This window comes from Artibeus jamaicensis, unplaced genomic scaffold (genome assembly GCF_021234435.1).
Source record: "Artibeus jamaicensis isolate MK-2021 breed Jamaican fruit bat unplaced genomic scaffold, CSHL_Jam_final contig_1157, whole genome shotgun sequence".
In the NCBI taxonomy this organism is placed as follows: Eukaryota; Metazoa; Chordata; class Mammalia; order Chiroptera; family Phyllostomidae; genus Artibeus; species Artibeus jamaicensis.
In genome coordinates, this window is record NW_026521226.1 from 276,321 (window position 1) to 296,378 (window position 20,058).

Consider the following 20,058-nt stretch of genomic DNA (forward strand, 5'->3'; position numbering starts at 1 on the left):
TTTCAATTGGGAATGTTAATCCATATCACTTTCTATTTTTGTTTTTACATAGAAGCATGACAGGCAGCTTTTATGTATACACCCTCTACTTTAGTATTTTTATTTTGTTTCCTTTTTGTTGTTGTTGTTTGTTTTCAGCTTACCAGCCCCACCCCATGTTTCTCTGCCTGTCAACCTCAACTCACCAACTGTGGACCAGCTTTGGTCAAGGCCACCTAGTGAACCTCTGCCATCTAGCAGACTGTAACCTCATCCCCTCACTGAGGCTGGCCTCTTGGCCCTGGAGATGAGGGTACTCTCCCAAGCTTGGGAACTCTTTAGTATTCATCCCCTTTCAGTAGCTCATTGCCTGTACATGGTTAATGAATTGTTATTTTAAACCTTTCCCTCTCTGTTCAGATCACTGTATGGTTTTTTCTTCTTCTCTTAAAAATATTTTATTTATATACTTTTTTAGAGAGAGAGGAAGGGAAGGAGAAAGAGAGGGAGAGAAACATCAAAGTGTGGTTGCCTCTCATGTGCTCCCTACTGGGGACCTGGCCAGAAACCCAGGCATGTGCCCTGACTGGGAATCAAACTGGTGACCCTTTGGTTCACAGGCCAGCACTCAATCCACTGAGCCACACCAGCCAGGGCTGTATGGTTTATTCATGCCTGGACCCTAATACAGGTGGGAAAACTGGACTTAATGAAGACATTCCCTCCAGCCCCTCTTAGGCCAGATCTACTGACTCCTATGCCTGTTCTCTTTTGGCTGTATCATGGTGCCAATTGAGCTCTCAGTGATCAGCACCCCAATTCCTGTCCATTTGCTCCTTTTCTTGGCATTTTGCCCTTGTCTTCTTCGGATGAGTCATTTTCTAAGATATCAGTGACCCTAGAGGTATACTGTCCATTACATCTACTTTTCAAGAAGTTTAATAAGTTGATACCCCTTTCACCCATTTCCCCCACTTCTCACCCCCATCTGTTGTTTTGTTTTTGAAGATATAATTATATACATAATTCAAAACTCCACTTTGAACTCAAGTAGTAAGAATTTTAATCATGTCCCTTTAACCATATTTTATCATTATTCATTATATATCTCATTCAGCAACAGTTTCTAAAATGTCATGGTCCTTTTATTTCCTGGTAGGGTACCTACCTGTTTGTTGGCTGTTACAGGTTTTTAATGTATTAATTAATTAGTCATCTTTTTTGACCCAAATCAATGGTTCTTTTAGAATGTCTTTCTCCTACCACAATTTTCTGAAGTATTTTTTTAAAAAAGACACCCTTGAACACGACAGGAATTTTTTTTTCACCAAATCTATTTTATATTCCACATTCTCAGTCTGTTCACCCAAACCTGCAGGATGCAAGGACAAACTTTTAAAAAGAGGGAATGAGGTGAGGACTGTAAAATTCAGCATGCTAGAATGCCAGTTCTAATACAGTTTCATCATGTTTGAATGGCCAATGTTGTCCCTAAAGTGTTAAAATAGCAAAACAGGTAATTTCACACTTGCCTCAAGAACAAACAATACCTATTGTGTCATTTTATAATTTGCTTTTACTCTTTACAATAAATCTTTTGCAATTGATATAGAAAAATAATAGAAGGCATCTGAAGATATAAGAAACATATTATTTCTTTTTAAGTATATTTTATTGATTATACTATTACAGTTGTTCCAATTTTTTTTCTGCCCTTTATCACCATCCTCCCTGCACTGCCACCCCAAAACTTTCAACATTTCCTCCCCCACTTAGTTCATGTCCATGGGTCATACATATAAGCTCTTTGGCTTCCATATTTCCTATACTATTCTTAACCTTCCCCTGTCTATTTTGTACCTACCCTTTATGCTTCTTATTCCCTGTACCTTTCCCCCCCATTCTCCCCTCTCCTTCTCCTTGCTGATAACCCTCCACGTGATCTCCACTTCTGTGAATCTGTTCCTGTTTTAGTTGTTTGCTTAGTTTCATTTTTTTAGGTTCAATTGATGATAGTTGTGAGTTTGCTGTTATTTTACTCTTCAAATTTTTGAATACCTTCTTTTTGTTAGATAAATCCCTTTAACATTTCATATAATAAGGGCTGGGTGATGATGGACTCCTTTAACTTGACCTTATCTGAGAAGCACTTTATATGCCCTTCCATTCTAAATGACAGCTTTGCTGGATAGAGTAACCTTGGATGCAGTTCCTTGCCTTTCATGTCTTTGAATACTTCTTTCCAGACCCTTCTTGCCTGCAACATTTCTTTTGATAAGGCAGCTGATAGTCTTATGGGAACTCCTTCATAGGTAACTGTCTCCTTTCCTCTTGCTGCTTTTAAAATTCTCTCCTTATCTTTAATCTTGGCTAATGTAATTATGATGTGCCTGGGTGTGTGCCTTGTTGGGTCCAATTTCTTTGGGACTCTTCTGGGCTTCCTGGACTTCCTAGAAGTCTATTTTCTTTGCCAGATTAGGGAAATTCTTCTTCATTATGTTTTCAAATAAGTTTTCAGTTTCTTGCTCTTCCTCTTCTCCTTCATTCACCCCCATGATTCAGATGTTGGAACACTGAAAGTTGCCCCATAGGTTCCTAAGGATCTCTTCTTTTTTTTTTTTTCATTCTTGTTTCTTCATTCTATTCCAGTTAGATGCTTACTCCTTTGTTTTGTCCCAAATCATTAATTTGAGTCCCAGTTTCCTCCTGGTCACTGTTGGTTCCCTGTATATTTTCCCCATTTCAGTTTGGGTAGCCTTCATTTCTTCCTTCATTTTGCGACCATGTTCTACCAATCCTGTGAGCATCCTGATTATCCCGGTGCCTGCCTTGGCCCCTCCTCCCGGCGTGGATGTATGTTTCTTTAACTCCTTGGTTGTTGGACTTCCATGCAAATGATTTTCTGGCAGTTCCAACTGTTCTTTGCTTTTGAATTGGTTGTTATCCTTCTTTTGGTTGTACAAGGAAGTGAAGTGTTTCTGCCTATGCCTCCCTCTTGGCCGGAACTCTTGCAAGAAATATATTCTTACTCTATCCCAACTGCAGGCTTGAATGTCTTTCATAGGAAAATTCAGACCACGATTTTCAAATGCAAATGCCTCCAGGGACTTGGTGATTAACAACACCAGCCTGAATAGAAACATTTTATAACTGAAAGTGCTGTGTGCTGCCCCCACCTCAAAAATCAACAGTCATAAGTCACCATGATGGTTGTCACAGAGTAAGGGTGCCATGGAGTAAAGGAGGGACTAATTCCCAGTGTCTCAAAAATATACTAGAGACCAGGACTTTCAAATGTAAACTCTTTATCACAAAATATGGCTCAATGTTTTAACCACTGCATTGATTTTAAAAAGTATGTTTGTGAGTTGAAAACAGTCTGGAGGTCACTATTTTGATAACTTTACTGATCAGAAAATTAACAGGAAATCTGCAGTACGTGGCACACTTGCTGGGTATTTACCTGTGAGTTCCCTTTTTATGTTGGGAAGGTTGGCTGGACAGGAGTTGCTGATGGTCAGGCCTGGGGGTGGCAGTCCTTGATTGCTATAGAGGTCAATCAAGTTTCCAGACACAGGTAACTGGAAAGGGAAAAACAATAACAAAAATGAGTTGTTGAATAATTTATAAGTTATTCAGCTAAAACCCAGATCCTATACCAGACTTTATTGAAAAGAAATGGTTTTATGTAAAAAGTCATATTTTAAAATCAGAAAACATGAGATTTTTACTTTTTCACTCACTCATAGACATATGGTTCCCTTAGCTAGTTCCCCTTGCAAGAAGAAAAGGATGCAGAATCTCACACCCACAAATGGTTATAAGACCAAGTTGCAGGTTACTCTGAGCATGAGATAATGGGTAACTTGGCAGATTCACTGTCTAGTTTGTTGAATAGCACAGAACAGGTATCCAATGAATGTAGACTATTACTGTGAAATAGGGTTCTATATGGCATGCCTTTTATATCCAATTGGGGTTTTTTGTCAAAGTCAATTCCTTCCCTTTCTTCTTCTTTCTCTTATTATCTCTCTTTTATAAGAAAAAGCAATGAAAAGTGTTTTCTGCCCTGACTGGTGTGACTCAGTGGGTTGGGTAACATTCTGAAAAGCAAAGGTTGCAGGGTTGATTCCCCGTCCAGGCACATGCCTGGGTTGCAGACCAGGTCCCCAGTTAGGGGTGTGTGAGAGGCAACAGATTGATGTTTGTCTCCCTATCTTTCTCCCCTCCTTCCCCTTTCTCTAAAAACAAATAAGCAAATCTTTTTTTAAAAAACAGTGTTTTCTTATTGGAAAAGGAATGGTTTCCTTATGGCTAAAGAAAAGCTCTTTTTCTTGAAACTGAAATCTTTCACAAAGCCACAAGGGGGAGCTCACTGACTTTAAGAATAAAAATTTACACACAGGAGGAAGTATTTAGCTTTCTCAAGGTAGCTTAAAAGTAGTTTTCTCTAACTCTGAATTAAATATTTTAAAGTAGTGAAATTATTTTTCCCATCATTGACTTCCTTTTCCATATCCGCATTTATTTCCCTGAAACTAGTTCATGGTAGGAGTTTGATGGGCCCATTTTTTTAGACACAAAAGGTCCAAGACATTTCTTTTCCCATTCTCTGAAATAAAATTCTAAGTATAATACTAACTATGGAAACATAGTTAAGTGACCTCACTGTTTCTGCCACAGAAATTTTCCATTTTTAGCTAAATTCAATTCCTATAACTAATATTACCTGGTAAGACTTTATATTGTCAACCCTAGCCTTCCTTGATTACACATCCTGAATTGTACATTTGGATAACATTTAAATGTGGCAAAATGTTTATAAGAGGTATTGAGTAAGATTGTATTGCATATTATACTTTTCACTCTCTTAAATAGCCACTAACATACAGATGACATACAAAATAAAGGTAGAATCAAATGTGTTTTTCCTCATTGGTAGCTATCAGCCATCTATTTCTTTCATGGCTACTAAATATGAACTCAACTCTTAGCTACAGAGATGGGGGAAGGCTCTACAAGAATAGGATTCTTTCTGACAAGTTAATATGACACTAGCTCTGATATGCCTGGGTTGGGGGCAGGGGCACAGATCCATCAGCAGAACGCAGCTCTCTGTTTTCCACTAGTCTTTGCTCCTTTTTGAGGGCAAGATTAAAATTATTTAAAATGTATATAAAATGCAATACATGTATCCCACCTCTACACAGATGAATATAAACACTGCACTGTGATCATTTAAAATGCTTGGGACCACATTTCAAGGCTCTCTCCCTAAGAAACTGATAAAAAGTGACTTTGATTATTAGCTGTCAACCTTGTGTGTGTTCAGTTTTATTCTTGTCCAGCCTAACATGCAGAGTGAAAGGTGAACAAATGCTTCAAATACAGCATTGTAAAGAGTAGAGTCAAAATTTAAAAGCTGCTATAAAATTTCATAATGCTCCTAGATCCCAAAAATTTATCCTTGTATATTTTTGAAGTTTCAGATTTGGGGAGAACTATTGGAAATTAATAAAGCAAGACAGTGACTTCAAAGTTCAATATAATATAACAAGCTAAAAAATTATTCCCATTGTTCTAGAAATATAAATCATATGTTTTCTTTTTTAAAGGCTTTTTAATGTTTTTTTAAGATTATTTATTTATTTATTTTTCAAGAGAGGGGAAGTGAATGAGAAAGAGAGGGTGAGAAACATCAATGTGTGGTTGCCGCTTACATGCCCCACACTGGGGGATCTGGCCCGCAACCCAGGCATGTGTTCTGACTGGGAATTGAATCGGCAACCCTTTGGTGTGCAGGCCTGTGCTCAATCCACTGAACCTCAGCACCCAGGGCTCTTCTTTTCAAATGTAAATTGTTAACAAACATGCAAATGTGTGATAATGATTTGTTAGGGAAAAATAATAGGCAAGTAACTTGTATAGCTACCTTTAAAAAATTATCTGTCATCAATGGATCTACATTGAAGAGACATCTAATTATAAGCATCTGCAAGGCAAGAATATATGTATTTTCTAACTAGAACCTAAAGGAAAGTGATATATATATATATATATATATACAAATAATACATGCAGAATCACAGAAAGAGAGAGAGATAGAGAGTGAAAGATTCAAAAACTGGAAATAAGAAAGAGACAGCAGACACAAGGGGTGGGGTAAAAAAAGGAAGAGAGTGACACACATAGGCAGAAGGGACAAGATATGGAAAGAGAAATAGACAGACAAGTGGGAAGGTGGAGACAGAGCCATATTTGGAGAGATCCAGTGAGAACTGGACCAGGAGGCTGAGACAGCAAGAACTGATAGTGCCCACCTAGAGGGACCTCAAATCTCTATAGCAAGATGCCTCATCTTACTCACCGAGGTCAGACATCACTACTTGCAGTAGAAGAATCAGCTTATAACCCTTTATCTGTTCTCTAAGAAGTGTCCCACTTCAGCTGCTTTTCCAATATTTGCAATTAGGAGTTGGCAGCATAGAGCCCACCACAATATTTTGCTGGGGATAAATGAATTTTGTGGAGGCTGCTCTAGGCCAGGCACAGCTAACTGGACAGGCACTTGTGCATATTATCTTACTGATTTTACAGAAAGAAAAGCCACAGCTCTAAATGCCTAAATGGAGGTTTTTGACAGGAGGTTCATGTCCCATGTTTATAACAGTATTGGTGGTGGGTGCTGGGGGAACAGTATCAACCTGATGTTAATTAGAGATTGAAATTTTCAATTAATTTCCAACTGGACCCAAGCAATTCAAAACACAGTTAGTTGCTCACTAGCCAAATTTGTATAGTCAAATTTACAAATTAATAATGCGGTACTTTTACAGCCTGGGTGTAGGAGTCACACCAGGGAAAACCTGCCCCTGTCACTGTGACCCGCTACGTGACATGAACCTCTCTGAGGTATGGTGTTCCCTTTTGACAAATGGCAGTCATATCACTCTGCTCACAGGTTTTGTAATAATTAAACGAGATAAAGTAGGTGAAACAGTGCCTCTTACTTAAGGGAACAGTAAACTGCTGTTTAGCAATATTATAATTTTCTAGAAGGTACTGTATACCTAGTGTATAGTTTAGACATTCAAGATAATTTCCATTTTAATCCACAAAGCTCCCTGCCATGTGATCTGCCAACCACTACACCAACTTTATCAGACTGCAGTGCAAATGTGAACAGGAATGGGAGCCTGCAGGGCTGAGGCACTCACTCAGGATCCTAAATCAGTGCCTCTCCAGTAGCGGTGGTTTTCCCCTCCAGGAAACTTGTGTCAATGTCTAAAGACATTTTTAGTTGTCACAACTGGGTGAAGGGGAGGGAGCTATTGACACCCAGGGTAGAGGCCAGGGGTGCTGCTAAGTACCCCACAATGGATAGGACCATCCCCACAGCAAAGAATGGTCCACCTCAAGTGTTAGTAGTGCCAAGGCCAAAAGACCCTGCCCTAAATGGTGGCTTATGCTTTTTTTTTTTAATTAGTGGCTATAATTCACTGAAGCTACTAAAAGGAAGGTTGATTAAAATAGTATGGCTTTCTAATTAAAAATTAGCAAAAGAGGGGGAAATGGGGACATCTGTATTAGAACAATAAAAAAGAAGTACATTTCAATGTTAAATGATGCTCTCTGACAGAATCTATAAAAGTAATTCTTTTCTGAGACAAATTGGTGGGAAAAATATAATTAAAAAACACATGCCTTCCACTCCTATTAGTCTCTTAGCCCTGCATATTTAAGAAAGGATTCTGTGGTTCCTCTTTTAGGTTTGAGAAATCCCCCGCTAAACACGGTGAACATGAAAATTAAGTCTTCTGTTAATACAGCTATGTTGTGTCTTTGCTGGGTTTTTATCAGACAGAAGTGAAATCTGTCCACCTTAACCTGATGGACGAACTTCCCTTCCAGCATAAAGGCTGTACAGTGGGTAGATGAAAGCCACGGTCAACTTGAGACAAAAAAAAAAAGAGAAGGCAGCCTCATGTGGGAGTGTGACCCAAACTTGGTCTGAGTTGAGTTTTTCAATATTCTAAGCCACCACAAATGATTATTTTTCCAAGTAAATGATCATTGTAAAATATTTTTTCCTTCTGGATGGCCCCCTTCTCTGACTATCAATTGGGTACTGTTAGCACAAGTAAACTGGGACTTTATTCTTTGTTTCTGATGCTACAAGAGGGCCCTTGTGCTCTCAGAACAGTTATTTCTAGATTCCACTTCCCTTAGGATAGTTTCCTCTCTAAGCATTCCTTCTACTTTTTTTAAGATAATTTGAAACAAAGAATCAAAGAATTAAAGAAGAGGGGAAAATGTCTAACATGAAAAACATTGTTTAAACTTTACTGTGCAAAAAATTAAAATGTTGGTAAGTTGTAGTAGCTTTGTTATTTCATTTTGATGAGAAAACCCAAAGTTATCAAGAACAAGAACTTAACTAACATTTAGTAAGAGCATATCAGGGCCAGAACTGTTTTAAATACTTTTTTGTAGATTAACTTATGATTCTCACATTGATTCTACTGTTTAGATGTGAGAAAGTGAGACAGAGGTCAAATCACTTGCACAAGAGTATGTGTTGAATTCAGATCTGTGGCTCAGAGTTTCTGTTCCTCACCTCTATGATATATTGTCATACACCTAATAGCAAAATGCTGCAATAGTTTTGTTGTAAGAAGACCATATTTAGCCTTTTCCAGGGTGGGAATAAAGAAGAGAAATGAACACCGGAACAAAGTCAGTGACTTCTGAGGGTGGGAATTACTTCACCTCAGCCCAGGAGATCTTTCCTATCTGGGAACACCACTGGGATAGTCCCCCTGCTCCTAACTGACCCTTTTCCACTCAAGACCTTAAGTGTTTGCCCCCTGCAGCAGGTGAGCCCCATTTTCACAGACAGCATGCCTGACTCATCTGTATTTACAGTGCTGGTCAGGTGTAAGGCACTTAATAAATACTAAATCAATCTCAACTTTACTTCAGCAGCAATCAGACAATGTAGATGGACTGAGGAGACATATGTATTTAGTCTGAAGGAGAAAAGCAGAGGAGGTCATGACAACAGTCTTCAGAGCAGTTGTCATAGGGACAAGTTCTCCAGGAGGCAAAGTGCGGCACACGTCTAGAATTTCCAGAGTTACTGTAAGGAATATCTCAATTATTAAGTATGCTGTTATTCTAACAAACAGCTGGACACATTACGGGGCTGAATAAAATACTATTACAATTGTTTGATATTATAATAAATTACACAAATAATTAGATATTGTTGAGTACAACTTATGTTTTCCAATGCTAATTGCTATACATGTTTTATGGAATGCATGTGAGGTAGTTACAATTATCAGTCCCATTTTACAGATAGGGAAATGCAGGGTTTCAAGAAGCTAAGTAACATGAAAGGTCACACCATAAATGGCAGACTTAGAACTTGAACTCATGTCCGATTACAAATCTCCAGCTCTTAACCATTGTGCTTTACTGCTCTTAGTGAGTTCATGCATATCCTTCATTGGAGACTTTTAAGAAGCTGGATGTCCGATTTTCTTATGGGGGAAACAGAAGATATGAAAAAGAAATTTAATGCAAAGAGTACTAGGTTAGCTCAGATGACCCTTGGAGAAAAACAAAAACAATGATTTTTAAAAATCATATCAATTCTACAGTCCTCCTGAATGTGCTCAGGTATCCACTAGGCACCACTGGCAGACCAAACACCCTCTCCAGCAAAGTTCTTTTGGGCTGACTAGGCCATGGTTAATTAATGCTGCTGGGCATTGAAAACCTTGTAAATATACCTACATCTTTGGGTATGTTTATAAATTCCCCAGGGCAAGCTCCCCCAGGTGTTTTGTTCATGTTCACCTAGGATCTTGACCACCAAGAAGTGTTGTCTGCCTCACAGGTGGCACAAAGTTGGAAATGGAAGGGTTTCACAGAAGCCAAGCAAGGGCTCAAAGAGGGTGGGGAGAGTTTGGCATGAAAACATTTATCAGAATGGCAAAGCATTTAGTTCTTTCAAAATCAAGGGATAAATTTAAATGGGTAGGAAGTTGACAAAAACTAAAAACCGTACAAAAGGGTTGAGGTTTCAAGGGGTGTCCTCATCCCTACAGACTTCAAGTAAGTGAACTCGGTGGGGAAAAAAAAAGAAAATGCTGACCATAAAAATTTAGCTTACTAACAATTTAGGTGTAAATTATTAAGAGTTATCATGTTCCCTGACCAAGAAAATTTTCGGAATTAGGTCTTTAAAATATTTTTATTGTAGTAAAAAAAACACAACATGACATATACCATCTTTACCATTTTAAGTGTATAGTTCAGTAGTGTAAAGTATATTCACATTGTTATGAAACAGATCTCCAAAACTTTTTTCATCTTGCAAATCTGAAACTCTGTACCAGGGGTATCAAACTCATTTTCACTAGGGGCCACATCAGTGTGTGGTTGCCTTCAAAGGGCTGAAGGTAATTTCAACTCCTTAACAGTTAAGGAGTAGTTACATTTATACAGTCCTAAAATTATTTCAGCCCTTTTGAAGGCAACCGTGAGGCTGATGTGGCCCCCAGTGAAAATGAGTTTGACACCCTTGCTCTGTACCCATTAAACAATGACTTCCCTTCACCTCTACGGAAGTTAGTCTCTTATATACAAGTTATTAAGGAATATTGCTCTCATAGGAAACAGACAAGGATTGGCTAGTTATACAAAAACCTGCTGAGGAGCCTGACTCTGACACATATGCAATGAAATCCTGTGCAAGACTAGCTAAACTTTCCTAGTACTGAAATAGCAGCAAATAATACCATCCCAACCTGACTCACAAAACTCACAGAATTACTGCTAGGACTAAATAAAATCTCCAAATCTGCAATAAGCCTGAGAAAACAGTAACATAAGACACAAATGTAAGGAATCAAATATAATAAACTACACAGGCAAGGCTCCAAATTATAGAGAGAAGTAACATATGAGAGCAAATAGTTCCACTGTTTTATTAACTAAAACTGGAACAAATTTTGCTGTTGAGGGGTAATTAGACTATTCCTCTATCACCTGTGAATAGTAAGATACTGCTTTAAAGGCTGAATTATTTTTCCAGGTGAACTAGATTAGTGCTGTACACAGTATGGCACACAGGGTTGCCCTTGGCAGCAGTGTACTAAGCTAGTGATGAATGTAAGGGAGACTAGAAGGCCAAATGAAAGTGGACTTGGACATCAGGCAACGTGGGGCTTTGTCAACTCATGAAAAATGTTGAATTTCTGATGTCCAAGTCATTTATTTGTGATCCTGAGATAATTCTATTCTATTATTAATATACTTCTCAATGATTCACTTGCAAAGATAAACTAAAAGTTCAGGATAAGGGAGAGAACAATGAAAATAGTTTAAGATTTTCTTTTTAAAATGTCATCAATACCGTATTTGCCATTTGCAAGGCAGGATCCATCAAACTCAGGATTTCTTCATTATAACTTGATTCAAGGCTAATGATATCATCAATAACATCATCCATCTGCAAGAAAAAGGTCCATGGAAGAGGGACAGATATAAGCAAAAACTGTGCAAAGCAACCCAAGAAGAGATCCAAGGTCTTTTCTTAACCAAAGAAATAATGCTTTTTAGTTAGATTCTAAGTCTAATAAGTGTCCTCTTCTTCCTCAAATGTGAACATTATTGAAGATCATTAACACACCTAGGTGACAAGGATGACATCTACAACTGGCACTTTGTCAGTGATTAGTAGGTGCCAGGCACTTTACTCAGGCCTTTTTATCAGCTAATATTTACCTCAACAATAACCCAAACAGGGTAGGTAGCATTAATTTATCTTTTTTCCATGTGAGACACATGAGAAGCAACTACCCCAAAGCCACACATCAAAGAAGGTTGAGAGTCACAAGTTAAACTAATGCTCTCAACTACTATGGTAAACTGCCTGCCCTTAACAGGAAAGATGAATCAGGAAACCTCACCTTGAATGATAGCTGCCATTTCCTTTTTTTCTCTAAAGACTACACCTCATACCCTTCCTAGACCCTCCCTGGAGTAGGCAGACACAGATGGTGATTCAGCCCGTGGCTATCCATAGGGTGTTTTGGGCACTATGACTCTCAGGCTACCAGCTAGCCCTGCACTGATCTTGCAGTGACTTGTGAAATAAGTTTTTCCCTGTACAGCTGCCAGGGTGTTTGGTACTCCTTGAGGATGATACCAGGACAAGGTTATCATTACAGTCATGGAGCTGACATTCCCACTAGATCAATTTTATTCCTATAGTACCCAAATATCAGTTATAATAAACAGCAGTGATTACAGTTGCATTGCAGCAGTTGCAGACAAATCTATGAAAACATTTCTTAGCAAACAGTATATATTTGAGTTAGTTTGGTGTATCTCTGGGTGAGTGTGTGTATATGTGCACCACACATGCTTGGATCTTAGGAGTGCTTCGTGAGCATACAACGAAACCTCAGAACTCAGAGATATGCTCCTCTGAGTCTTTTTTTTTGTCGCTTCCAGTTACAGAGGGCAAGTTCCAATGTTAGCAGGCTTGTTGGAACTTTCACTCTGCCACTTTCTGTATTAGAGGTAAAATCTCCAATCTGTAAGAGCTTCAGTGGGCTAATCTATAAAATGGAGTTAATAACATTCATTGCTTTCTTGGATTCTTGTGAAAATATCGTATAAACCATATAATGTGCTCAGAGTGCCAGGAAGATGGGAAACATGAAAAAAAATGAGCATTTTAGGTGGTCCCTAAGAAGAATAATTGAAGGTCAGTTTTGAATTATTACTAGCATACCATTTATTAAGTTCCATTTCTAGATACACCAGTTTTATTTGTTATATTTGTTTGTTTTTAAGAGATAATTTTCTAATTATGCTAGTTAATAGGCAAATGGGCCAAAGAACTTATGAACAATCTCTTTTTGTAAATTTCTAATTTTATTTTTAGTGAAATAAAAATTAGAGGGCTTGATATGATAGAATTTTTAAATAAATTTTTTCTCTTATAAAAAAAGCAATGCAAGTTGATAATAGAAAATAAAGAAAAGCAAAAAAATAATTTTATGGTTCTTTTTCTTATACATATATACACACATTTCAAATATATATTAATAAATGAATGTAGTATAATTAAATATTTCTTTAGGTAGAATTCATAGAACCTTCGATTACTTGGGAAAATATCCATGAAATATTATTAAATTAATAGTTTCAGAATACTCAAGAGATTCTGTTCCATGAGATTCCCTTTTATAAGATAATATATAGTTATACATGTAGCTTGGTTTTACTAATAGTCTATCAAAAATCGCTACCCTATGTGTTTATGTAACACACACTGATCATGGTATCTAAATGAATTATACCATTTTAATTTTGTTTATTAAAATTGATGTATTTTAAGCACTATTTAATGACTTAAAGCAACATAGAGAAAATGCTTTTTAATTCCCTTAGTAATATTTAATCATGAGACACTATGAAGAAAATGACTCTGTTTATAGCTTTCTATCTTAAAAAATAAATCAATTGGAAGGCCCCTTAAGTCATCAGCATGGTGTGATTAGCCACAAACACAGGTTCTCATTCCAAGGTGTTTCATCGTGGGTTCCAAGTCATTCAGTACCTGCATGCAAGACGCTCGGGAGTGCGTGTTCATTGCTGGGCATTCACTCTCCGCCCTGTTTTGCTCTTCAAACTTATAAAATCCCTGTGAAAACACAAGAAAAATCAGCCCATGACTTGGATTTGTAAATGACTCTTCAATGACACATTTACAAGAAGCTCATTTTGTAGTAACAAGATGAACTAAACTTTTAAACAATGTAGAATCTGACCAAGAAATGAAATAATGAAAAAAGAAACTCCATCAAATTAGCCTGGTAGATGACAAATACAGACATAGAAAAAAATAAGACAGTTAGTTTAGGAATAGGGGAAAAAGACTTGGTCCCTTCAGAAATTAAAATCAATCAAACTTCATTCAGAAAAGTCTCCTCTGAAATAAACATTTCAGAGTACAGTAAAACTCCATTAATGAGTCTCATCATCTCATAATTTGGAAATAACATGTATTAAATCACAACTCTGCTCTCAGGTATTTTTATGCATCAAATTTTGATGCAATTAGTGTGAGGTGTGTTTGAGTCTTGTCTCCAATCCAGCCTTTACAAAATCAGATTTCATGGGCAGCAGTTTTATAATAAAACTGAATTTATCTAGCAATTAAAACATTGCTTTTCTGTTAAGATTCTCATGTACTAAATTACTCAAATCCATCCATGCATATTCTGTACGTTTTTTCCCACTTAAGAATAAAAATAATATTCCAGACGCTCACAATAAGGGAAACTTCTAACCGCCTGTCCCACACCTTTTCTATTTTTGCTCTTCCTTTTCCACCTTCCTCTCCTCTCTCTGCATTTTCACTGCTTTGTAAATAGAAAGGCACTGAAGAGAAGAGAACACTCTGCTAATGTGGTGAAAACGGCAGGGAAAGAGTGTCCTCATCTCCATGATCCACTCAAAGTGGAGCCAGGTCTCCATCCTGCACTATAACCCAAAAACCCAGTGATGCTGACAAGGGGCTGGGGAGCGACAGCCATGCTGGATAGTCTGGGACAAAGGCCAGTGAATGTGGCCATGCAGACAGACTAGAGTCCACAGTCAAGTGCAGGAGTAATATCCAACAGACAGTCATTTAGTGTAAGAAAACAGGAGAGGGGAGGAGACATGAATTACCTCTTTTTCACAGTTGGAGTTAAGTGTAAGCATAGCCATGGGGCTGTTGGGTGCGCTGCTCCCCGGCACCGGTGGCATGACATGATCGCCAGGCTGGTTTGGACATGGCAAGCTCAGGACTTGGTTGGCATGTTTATTTGCTAAAGTGGTAGAAAGGTACTGCTTTACCTGCTGCCTTTGGGCTTGCTGTATGTGGTACTTGGTGGGGTTTTCAAGGTGAGTCTGCACCTGAACATAGCCATGGAGGGAAGAGAAGACAGCGCTGTTATTTGTGAGTTCGGACAGCTCTTGTTTCAGGCATAAAAATGATGTGCCAGTCGATTGACAGAATAAATAAGTAGTCTCTGTTGTGTACTAGGCTCTAGGTTCATGAATTTTTGATATTATTGAAGTTCAAAGTCTAACTCTTAGCATTTGGGCTCATACTTTGCCCTGTTTTATCTCCCTAATAATGACTGGCATATCTCTTTGAAATCCCTTTAAGACCCTCTTTTCATGTCTAATAACCAAAAATGTGCAATTATGTGTAGGGCAAAAATTTCCCCACACACACCTGAAAGGGTTTATCAAAACAATAATCTAGAAGAAGGAGCATATCCCAATTTGGACTTCACTTTCCTTGACACAGGTAACAGCTTTTGTTTAAGAAAAAAAATTCCTTAAGAAACAACTGTCAAATGGTTGTCTAAAATAAACAGAAACATTCTGACAAGTAAATCAATTAGTTGTGAATTAATTCCTCCCACTTTCATTTGGACATGATTATTCAACATTTTAATAAGGATTGTGAACTCAATCTAAAAAGTAATTGCATATTAAGCAGCTTCTTTCAAAGCATTAACATTTGTATGCATGTGTTTTTAAATACACAAATATTAAGCTATCACAATATTTTTCCTCCTTAGTTCTTATAAACACTAATACAAATCAGAAATATTTTTAGTGAACTTAAAGTCACTTTTTCTTGATTAAACACAACTTCGTCTTGCGAGCCAAGCACAGGGGCTCATGGGGAAAGCACAGCCATGCACTAGAAAGAAATCCTACAATTTAACTTTGTTTAAAACTAAAATTGGATTACTTCTTATGGTATCAAACAATAAGCAGCATCAAACTATACTTATTTCAACAATTATTGAAAATAGTGTGTTTATTACAATAAAAGGTAAATCACTCAATTTACTGCATTATATTTCAGAGACTAAAAGGAATAAAAATAAAGCTCACCTGATAGTGATTATATTCTAGCATTTCCAGCATAACAACGTTTTAGGTGGCCCCAGTCCAACGAGAAATGGTAGACTATTCACTCTCTCTATTTCTGTAATTCCGATTCGGAGACTGACTGGCATAGAGAAGGCACTATAAACAAGGTATCCTGAGACACCACCGGAAACTTTGTCACAGCAGCCCTGCTTATAATAACCTAAGCCAATTAGTTATGCATGTAAAAAACCCATTCACACAAGAGCTTTTTCTTTTTTTTGGAAGCCCTATGAGTTTGGTCTTAAATATTAATACCAATTTCCCCCCTGGCTTGACATCATGCTTTTTTTCATAAGTATAAAAGAACCTTTTAAAGTGATGAGCTATCAAAGTCAAACTCACTGTCAGATCAAGGCCAATTCACTATTCATCTTTAGTTCCAGTAGTATTAATAGACAATGGTATTTCTCTTTCAGCAATAGGTTAAGAGCTAGATGCCCCCTTTGGAGAACATACTGCCCAAAAGCTGCTGTTACACATGAGATTTTTCTAATGGCCAAATATCTCTGCAGGAAGACAGTGTTTTTAGTGTGGAGTCTGTACTGAACCCGCAGGTCCCTCAGCCTGGTCTCAATGCATTTTACCCTTAGTTGGAGAGATAAGTAACCTTCCCATTAACCTCACATCAGGAGGAGAGGGAGCTCTCCTAAAAAAAAAACTGAAACATGTGCATGTGCACACACACAACTAAATGTATATTTATGTGGATATATATTTAAGTGGAATAAATTCTCCCAATTTAAGCCTCAAATTAGAAACCATAAAAATTTTTACTAAAAACCTCTTAATATAATTCTTGGACCTAAAGAAGAATAAGAGTAATTACAAAACTAATACATCTATATATTTAACTCACTTATCTACTCCATTATTTACTGTTATTATGTTCTAAACACTGTGCAAGTCATAGAATATACATTGTGAACAAACCGATATGACTGCCAGCTTTTAAGGAGGCAATGGAAGAAAAAGGTTGAAATATACATCTAAAATTATGACAGTGGTTAATATTCACTGGTGAGTTGGGAGCTATTTTAAGCATAAACATTTGAAATTCAGTAATTCTGTCCAAGATATGTGCAAAAGAATGAAACTAGACCACCTTATACCACACAAGAATAAATTTAAAATGCTTCAAAGGCTTAAATGTTAGACCTGAAACCATAACAATCCCAGAAGGAAACACAGGCATTGAAATCTCAGACATTGCTTGTACCAATATTTTTTCTGATATACCTCCTTAGGCAAGGGAAAAAAATAAACAAATGGGACTATGTCAGACCAAAAAGGTTTTGCATGAAACCATCAAAAAATAAAAAGACAACCCAATTGAATGGTAGAATATATTTGCCGATAAATCTGATAAAGAGTTAATATCCAGAATTTATAAGTAACTTATAAAACTCAACACCAAAATCAATTAGATTAAAAACTGAGCAACAGACCTAAATAGACACTTCTCCAAAAAGGATATACAGATGGCAAACAGATATATGAAAACATGCTCACTGTCACTAATCATCAAAGAAATGCAAATTAAAATCACAATGAGGGATAACCTCCCACCTGTCAGAATGGCTACCATCAATAAATCAACATTCAAAAAGTGTTGGCTGGAGGGTGTGGAGAAAGGGGAACCCTTTTTGCACTGTTGTGGGAATGCAGACTGGTTATAGCCACTGTAGAAAGCAGAATGGAATTTCCTCAAAAAATTAAAAGTAGAACTGCCTTATGACCCAATGATTCCATTTCTGGGAATGTAATTGAAGAAACCCAAAACACTAATTTGAAAGAATATAAGCAACCCTAGGTTCATTGTAGCATTGTTTACAATCACTTACTTTAGAAGCAGCCCAAGTGTCCATCAGTAGATGAGTAGATAAAACAACTATGGTAATACTATTCAGCCATAGAAAAGAAAGAAAATTTTACCCTTTGGAACAGGATGGATGGACCTGAAGAACATTATATTAAATGAAATAAATAAGCTAGTCAGAGAAAGAAAAACACCATATAATTTTACTCATATGTGGAATCTAAGGAAAAAAAATGGAACTAACAAGCCAAATAGAGTCAGACTCATAGATTATAGAACAGGCTGACAGTCTGGGGTATGGGGTTAAGAGGGTGGAAAGACTGAGCAAAAAAGAAAAAGGACACATGGACAACCGTGTGGTGATTGTAGGGAAGATGGGAATGGGTGGAAAAGGGTGTATAAGGGGGATAAATGGTAATGGAAAAAATATGATTAAAGTAAATTAATTAATAATATAATAATTCTGTCCACATGCCCAGGATAATGAAGTTCTTTAGGGTGACAGTCTCAAGTTGTTTCAAATGACTGGTCTAACATGCACACAGAGGTTCACAGAGACATTCTAAGTTTCATAAAGGGTCCAGACACAATAATGAGGATAACAGACTACTAAAATAAACATTAAATGAGGGCAATGAGTGTAAAGCGCATATTTCACGATTACACTTAAAAAAGAAAAGGCTGCACATTTAAAAATAAATGTTAATTCACTGACAGATCCTTATTCCTTAATGAATCAGATTTTCATGCCTTTATAAGGAAAGAAGCCACTTCATCTTTATTTAGCTTTGTTAGTGAGGTCTTCATTATGTCCAGGTTGGGGTAATCACAGTGGGATGTCAGTGTCTTTTTAGGTTTCAATTAAGTTGAGAACAGATTGGCTCTAAACACTATGCAGTAGCTAGACCATCTACAGCTGTTTCCAATCCAAACACCTAAAATAGGAAGCATAAATGAGATTTATGCATGCCCTCTGGGTAGAAATAGGAAGTAGTGAGATCTGTGGCAAACTACAGGACATACATTTCACCTAAAAAAGAACAGCTGAGATAAGCTTCAGCCACTCTGGTGATATGGGAAAATCAGACCAGTATAGCTATTTAGCTGGCAATCTGAACTTCAGTAAAATTTCCCAGATTAAAAAAAAAAAAAAGATGCCTAATTGATTTTTCACATTGTACAAAACAAATCAAACACATCTGTGCCTGGACTCAGCCCAGAGGCCACTAGAATGTGGTCTCTGCTTTTCACTGTTCATAAGGACAATCTTCACATCTACTTTCCCTGGGGGTGGCCCATGTTCTGAGAAGTTCCTGTCAAAATCCAGGCATTTCCTGGGGCTTCTCTGAGAGGCAGTGTGTGCCTGACAGCATAGTCAGCAGAATAGTTAAGGATTCGAAAACTGGGCTGAAATTCTGACTTTACAAGTTACTACTTATGCGATCTTCCACAAATCATTAACTTTTCCAGGCTTTCCTTTCCTAGCTACTGAGTGGGGGTGATAGCGGAACTTGTTGTATAGAGGTGTTTCCAGAGATGTAGCAATGTATCTGAAACAGGTGTTCTCGAATTTCTTTTATCTTAGCACACTTTTTTAACTCTTCAAATACTTCTTGATATTATTATGAAAATAGTTTTGACCTGGCAGGACCACTGCAAGGGTCTTGGAGACCCCCCAGGACTCTCAGACACACTTTGAAAACTGATCTAGAACAATTATCACTCTAGCATTCTCACCATGCCATCTGAGCCATGTCATTCACCACTTGGATGAAGGAAGCAGGACACACAGAGGATGTCAATTGTCACAGAAGATGCTGGGAGAAGACACTAACCCTGCACTAACTTCCTCATAGCATTACTATGAGGTTCTGTAGTCCTCTGACTATTTAAAGTCCATATAAATATACTTTTCTGTCTTCAACAATCCTGAACCATAGCTTTTTGGCTAGTAACTTCCCCTTCATTAATTTTTAAATAGCCAGCACACAAGCATGCAAATGAGAACATATGTGGCATTAAACATGTACATGATTTCTTGGTAATTTTTGCATATTTGACCTTCAAACCAACCACCCAAGTTGAGGAATTAGGACAGCAAAAGTTAGGTACTGGTCAGCACTTTAAAGCACAGACCACAAAATAAAGCTAGAAAAGTTTTCACTCTGTATCATATTTTATTGATAAAATTTTTATTTCACATGAAGAATGATAGTTTCTAGATAAAGTACAAAACCCCG

The 20,058-nt window shown here is 37.4% G+C and overlaps 1 protein-coding gene across 12 annotated transcripts in view; it reads right to left on the minus strand.

The window, feature by feature from the left end:
• MITF (melanocyte inducing transcription factor) overlaps nucleotides 1-20,058 on the minus strand; it is a 243,277-nt gene that overhangs the window by 19,005 nt on the left and 204,214 nt on the right. For 7 of the 12 annotated variants that reach the window (XM_037139827.2, XM_037139824.2, XM_037139825.2 and 4 more), the window contains 4 exons: nucleotides 14,737-14,964; nucleotides 13,622-13,705; nucleotides 11,405-11,500; nucleotides 3,443-3,560 (listed from right to left, as the gene is read on the minus strand). In XM_037139827.2, coding sequence (XP_036995722.2) covers nucleotides 3,443-3,560; nucleotides 11,405-11,500; nucleotides 13,622-13,705; nucleotides 14,737-14,964 — 526 coding nt within the window. Of the gene's footprint in view, nucleotides 1-3,442; nucleotides 3,561-11,404; nucleotides 11,501-13,621; nucleotides 13,706-14,736; nucleotides 14,965-15,963; nucleotides 16,075-20,058 lie in introns of those variants that run through there. The other 5 variants (XM_037139831.2, XM_037139830.2, XM_037139822.2 and 2 more) reach the window with 4 other exon arrangements.